At 36.9% G+C, this 6199-nt stretch overlaps 1 protein-coding gene across 1 annotated transcript in view; it reads left to right on the forward strand.

Annotated features, from left to right (window-relative positions):
* The first annotated feature begins 309 nt into the window (after positions 1-309).
* stmn2 (stathmin 2) overlaps positions 310-6199 on the forward strand; it is a 14542-nt gene continuing 8652 nt past the window's right edge. Inside the window, exon 1 of the mRNA XM_015379642.1 lies at positions 310-464. Within this exon, the coding sequence (XP_015235128.1) occupies positions 446-464 (19 nt within the window). The 5' untranslated portion in view covers positions 310-445. The remainder of the gene's footprint in view (positions 465-6199) is intronic.

Raw genomic sequence — 6199 nt, forward strand, 5'->3', positions numbered from 1 at the left:
AAAAACTTTGAAAAAACAAAGATGCAAACTGAGTTTTATTTGTAAAAAGTTGCTCTTGCAACATGCTTCTTGCAAGCTTCTAAATGATGCACTTGTATGAGAGTTTAATGCACAAATGTGATTTTACTATGTTAAAATATTATCCTTTTAATACAAACAGCCTGTAAGAAATTAAGTAAAAGAAAGAAAGAAAGTAAAAACAGCCCCTGCTCTCCCCTAATAAAGCTTCTTCTTTTATTTTGGCGGAATTATTGCAGACTTCCGGGATCGTCCTGGTTTATTGTCGCCCCCTTTCCTGCAGCTCAGCGCAGACCACCAGGCGCAGCAGTGAAGCGCGTCTCTCTCTCTGCTGACTCAGTGCCTTAACAGCAGTCGCTTCTCCCGGTGATCCAGCATCCAGGCGCACATTTCTCTGACCGGCCCATCCCAGCTACACCCTTCAGACATGGCTAAAACCGCAGTCGGTGAGTAATTATTTTAGTTAGATTTTAAAAAAGAAAGAAAAAAAACGAGACAGTTTTCAGGGTGATGATGATGATGAGAGGCAGTGGCGACACCCATGGCACAAAAGGATGCTGAGGGTTGACAGGAGGGAGCGGCCAAACTCCTCTGCAACTCACTTCTAAAAACATAAATAAAAAACCCTGCAGATTATTATAGTATTTCATCTATTAGGATTTCATCCTAGTTTAGTGTATTGTTTATTTTATTAAATCTCATTAATTGATATGGGTCAGTCTGTGACGCATTCGCCTATATAGTCTCCATTCTGATTAATGCATATAACAATTAAAATAATGTATATTTTCCTTATTAATTTGGAAGAATCCTTTGATCGCTGCAGCACCTGCCTCCTTCCTGCCTGACTCAGAGCCGCGCAGCATAATGCAGCTCCAGCGACCCCACCCAACATCCCCGCTCCCTCCAGAAACGTCTAACCATCAATAATCCGCTGTTTAATTTGAGAAAAAAAACTGGGTCATCCTCTCCGTCTGTGGTGTTGAACCCCTTTTCTAAGTGAACCTCTGTATAAACAGACATGAGGGACAGAGGAGCATCTTTATCACGAATTACAATTTACGACTGGCGGTGAAAAAACCCCCAGAATATTAGACCCTAATCCTGTTAGGAAGGGCACTGAATATGGGAAATTTAAGAATTATTTTTGCTATCTTGATATGTTCTGTTTTAAGGTGGCACACTTATTGCGTTTTATTTTGATTTTAATAAATTATATTGTATAGACAAACTGCAAAATATCTGCAGATTCTTGTGGATTAATAGAGGATGAGAGAGCCTTAATATTCATATATGAACAGTGTTTGTTTTGTGGTAGATGGAGCAGGTGATGGAGGGGTGTGCATGCAGGGGGGGCAGTTGTAAGGTTCCTGGTGTCTCAGCTCTGGGACACTTAAATGCTGCTCCTTTTCTTCCTCCTCCTCTGTTGCCTCTTTTTTCCCTTCCTCCTACATGATCTTGATTTGAGCTGCAGACAGGCAGAATGGGATGGGCACGGAAGGCAGCCATGATGCCAGTCATCACGCTGCAGGTCACTGAGTTCATTTGAACTATATATATATATATATATATATATATATATATATATATATATATATATATATATATATATATATATATATATATTCAAATAAAAATAAACATTAAATTCATCATGGATTCATTATTACCCCTATCATTGTGAATATAATTAGTAACTGTGTTATTTTTTACCACATTTAAAGCCCAGGATTGATGATGAATACCTCTTGTCATTTCCAATTAGGTGTAGTCATTTACCTTCAGGTTAATAATCAATCCCTTTGTGGCCAGAAATGGAGATCATCCTATAATGTCCAGCCTGAGATGGATTGTGCAGGGTTTTTGAGGTGAACTTTTATTAAAAGGTCACAACAAAAGGGGACACTCTTGGCATCTTTATTAAGTATTCAATCTAACCAACATGTGTGGGCGCATGTTGATTTTGCCCAGGCTAGATGGACACAAAGAGGAGGTAACTTATTCATTTTTAATATTTTTAGAAAATAATGTATTAATTCCATTTGGACATTATAAGCTGCAGTAACCCAGCACTATATATATCTTGGTTTATTCAGAAACATTATGAATAGTTATAGCTGTAGGAAAGAAGGATCTCCTCCAGTGGTCTGTGTTGCAGCATGTCTTAAGAAGGCTCTGGCTGAAGACACTGCAGGAATAATTATTTTATTTCAAAGAGGATGCTATTAGTTGTATTTTGTAATATAAGAAAAATGTCTCTGCTCAACCAACTCTATAAGATGAGGTTCAGTCAAAATCAGAGCTTGGCAGGTTGTGTGTTTTTTTTTTAGAGGACCCAAATGCAGAGACGGAAGCTGAGGTGGTTTCTTGTAGATTTAATAATTCAAAAGATGGTAACTGAGTCCAAATTCACCCAAAAAACAAAACAAAACCTAGAAGATGTCAGGAAAAATACACATGAGGATCAAGAAATGACAAGGAACCAGCAGAGAGTAACTGAACAGGAGGTGTATATATGGGAGACAGAAACAATGGGAGGACTAATTAGCAGACAAGGAAAAGGTGTGGACTGAAGAAAGTGGAAGGGCGTTAGGAGAAGAAGACTGACACAAGAGGGCAACAGAGGGTAAAAAAGAAATACATAAGAACTCAAATACAACCAAAAACAACTGTAATAACAAACTATGGAAATAAAACCAACGAAAACTCAAAAAGAAAACGTAAACAAAACCAAAACCTTTTCAGAATTTTTTTCCTTTATAATCTGCTTTACTTTGACTTGAAATGTATTGCAGGTTTCTCATCTAAGAGTTCTGCTTCTTACATCCATTCAGCATGCATTCATACATCATTTAAAAAAAAAAATCAGCCTTTATGTTAATGTTTATGAAATACCATTTGGTTTAACTGCTATGGGATGTGGCAATGTTAAGGTGGTTGAAGTCCACCTTGGTCTAGGCTAGTCTTGGAGATGGTGGCATCCAGTGGAAGCTCTAAATAAATTTACTTAGGTCGGCCAGGGTGGGGGAAGTGCGTTTAGTGCGTTTTTTATGGGTGCAAAAAAAAAGCATGAAGAAAAAAAAAACAGGGCAATAGTTTATCATTTAAAATATATTAACAGGACACGGAACCAAAGAGCTGCTTGGGGCTCTGCATTAAAAGAAGTAAAATTTACACATTTAGTTTAATTAAGGTATTTGTTGTTCCAATCAAAAATATTTTTGGACTACAAATAATAATTTTATTTACCATAAATAAAATAAAAAAATCTTACCACTTGAAAATATCTACTGAAAACTAAAATAATGCTATTCTTTGGAGTATTATGTCGATGTACATTCATAGTTCAGAATTATTACATATTTTTGAACTATATTTAATAAAAATGCCTTGTTTAGATTAAATCAGAATGAGTTCTCAAGTAAAACTGATAATTTCAGCGGTACAAAATGTGTGTGTTTTTTTTTTATTTGTTTGGAAATAACATTTAACAGGTGAAAACTGTGATCCAATCTGATCACAACTGAAGCTATCCCCTTAATTTTAAAATCATAAATAAAACAGAATGGTTAAAAAGAAAAGAAAAAAGAAATGGCTTCAATGGAGCTATCAGTCACTGTATGTCCAGCACATATCATCATTACAGGCCCATAACAGGGGCTAGGACCAGTTCTACAGGGGCAGTGGCCCCTGAGGGCCCCTGCCTAGAACCACCCATGGTGTCATATTAAAGCAGCTGGAACCAACTGATCTGATATAGTGAATTAAGACACCAGAAGTTAGTTGTTGATGTTAATAACCTAACTAATATTAGGTTAAAATTCACGTTTTTAGTAAAATAACATCAACAAGTCCAATCTGGCTCTTTAGTTCACATGACAATTCCGCTGTATTGCTTTGTTCATTGGTGTTTATCACCTTTGTTGCTATGTATATATGTACACGAGCTGCACCTGGTTCATAACTCATCCTGATTTATCACTGGTCTGGTCCTATCGATCTGTGCGGCTCACTGGTCTTAGATTACCATTATTCCTAATGACAGACTGAGAGGAGGAGGCGGTGACATCAGTCCTGCTGGTGTTGTTTAGCACATCTAAATATTCAGATCAGGGATATTACTGGCTAATCAACAACCCTAGTTTACCCTTTTATTTCAATTTCTACCTTTCTATAGGTGAGTCCCACAGACATAGAGGATAACAGAATGATTTTAATTAACTTGAAAGATAACTGTCTTCTTTTATATTAACATAGCTACAAATATTAAATAAAATTATTACATTTCAAAAACTGGGAGGAACATCCAATGATACCTCATTTATTTTCATTAAAATATGTTTCAATCTTTTAACCTTGATTTAGCCGCAAAGCTTCAGGTCCCGTTTTACTTATTCTTAGCATAAACACCTCTGATTGTTAAGAGAATACATATAAGAAAAGGGTTTGAAAGTAAATTCTCTTTTTTGGGCAACAAAAAAAATGCAAAATCCGTTTTTGATTTGTGAAATTCTGTTTGATCAGTTCAAAAGTCAGCTTGTTTTCATCCTATGATAAATTTTAGCTCCATAGTAAAAACAGCAGCCATCATTTATAAATAGCTATTAGAAGCACAAATAAGTAAATATTGTCCACATAGTCAATGAGGTTACAGGAAACATAATTTATTACCAAAGTTTCTTCTTAAATATGTTCAAAATGGGTGTTAAAAAAAGTTGTCAAAGGTTCAATTAATTCAAATGTCAAAACATCGATAAGACTTAAAATCCGATATGCAGGAAGGGCGTTGTGTGGACAGAGCAGAACAAATGTAAGTAAAAATGTCACGGTTATAGTAAAGAAAGATCCTGCTTACAACCAGATAGACATTTAAAAAATAAAACAGCTGATAACTACCCTAAATAAATATCTAATATGTGATTGGTCTCCTCATATTTCATGCCATACTACCATTCTGCAAATCACTAGCACAGATGTAAAGAAACTGTCAACAACCCAACTGTTTGACTATCGAATCAGGAGATTTATAAGACTTTACAGACAGCTATTAAAAACTAGAAGTCTCAATAATAGGAATCTCATCACCAGCTATCTGCTCACTCTCCTTGAACGTCTGGGTGCCATAATGATTCATTTAACGATCTATTTTCCTCTTGCTATAGCTTTATAACTTCAGATTTATTTGTTGCCGTAAAGTTGCTAAACATGCACCCACAGAGCTGCGATTGCTACAGCACCCAGGGGGGCCTGTAGGCCTTGGATGAACAAGGCTGCATATTTGTTTGAAGCCGCTAATGGTTTCTCAAAGTGACTGTAAAACTCTCTTCTAGAAGATTAGACGGAGGCAGAGGGAAAACAACATGGGAAAGCAGCTACTGCAGGTGTAGTGTGTGCTGACAAAGGGAAATACGTATGGGTGGGTATCAAACAGTGGTCAAAGGAAAATAAATAAGAGGGAGAATACATCAACAAGATGAAACTGATGGAAGGAGCATCAGAGAGTGGCAAAATGAGAGGTGCTTACTAATATTGATAGTCTGGGCTCTTTGGTTGATGGATTGTAGCGGAAGTGCACTTTGACGGGTGCGTTGGTTGTCAAAACGTAAGGATGAAGTGCAAACCTGCTGACCTGGCTGTCTGGAAATGCTGGTGGAAGCAGAGAGAAGCATTTAAACATGTTATCATCCCAGTCTGAGTTGACTTCCATCCCATTTCAGCCCATCCCATTCTGAGCAAGAACGCAGCAAAAAGCCAAGCAGAACCTTTAACCACAGGCTTGTCTTCTCTGCGTTGTTCTGTCGCTGCAGTCATTTGTCATTTTTATACCCCTGATCCACAGAGGGAGGGTGTGTTATTACAGTTTTTACTGAGGGGGCTTATAATTTCCGCTTAGAGAAATGCACTGACGCTTTCATATTTTTTTAATAAACTTTTGATTATGGATTCTTTAAAATACGAGAATAAGGGGAGGGGGGGTGATTTGGTTCTCTCTAAGCATCTATTGAGCAAAATATCCAAGGAATGTAATCTGCAGTGAAATAGTAATGCAAAAAATCCCACCTCAGACTCCTGAAATAAAGCTAAATAAGATTACAGCTGATCTCATTCTGAGTTTACTTGCTGATTGTATTACATTTGAATGTTATTTTCTCTGCTTTTACATAGTTTGAGGCAGAAGAGC

Source organism: Cyprinodon variegatus, unplaced genomic scaffold (genome assembly GCF_000732505.1).
Source record: "Cyprinodon variegatus isolate N-32 unplaced genomic scaffold, C_variegatus-1.0 Scaffold196, whole genome shotgun sequence".
In the NCBI taxonomy this organism is placed as follows: domain Eukaryota; kingdom Metazoa; phylum Chordata; class Actinopteri; order Cyprinodontiformes; family Cyprinodontidae; genus Cyprinodon; species Cyprinodon variegatus.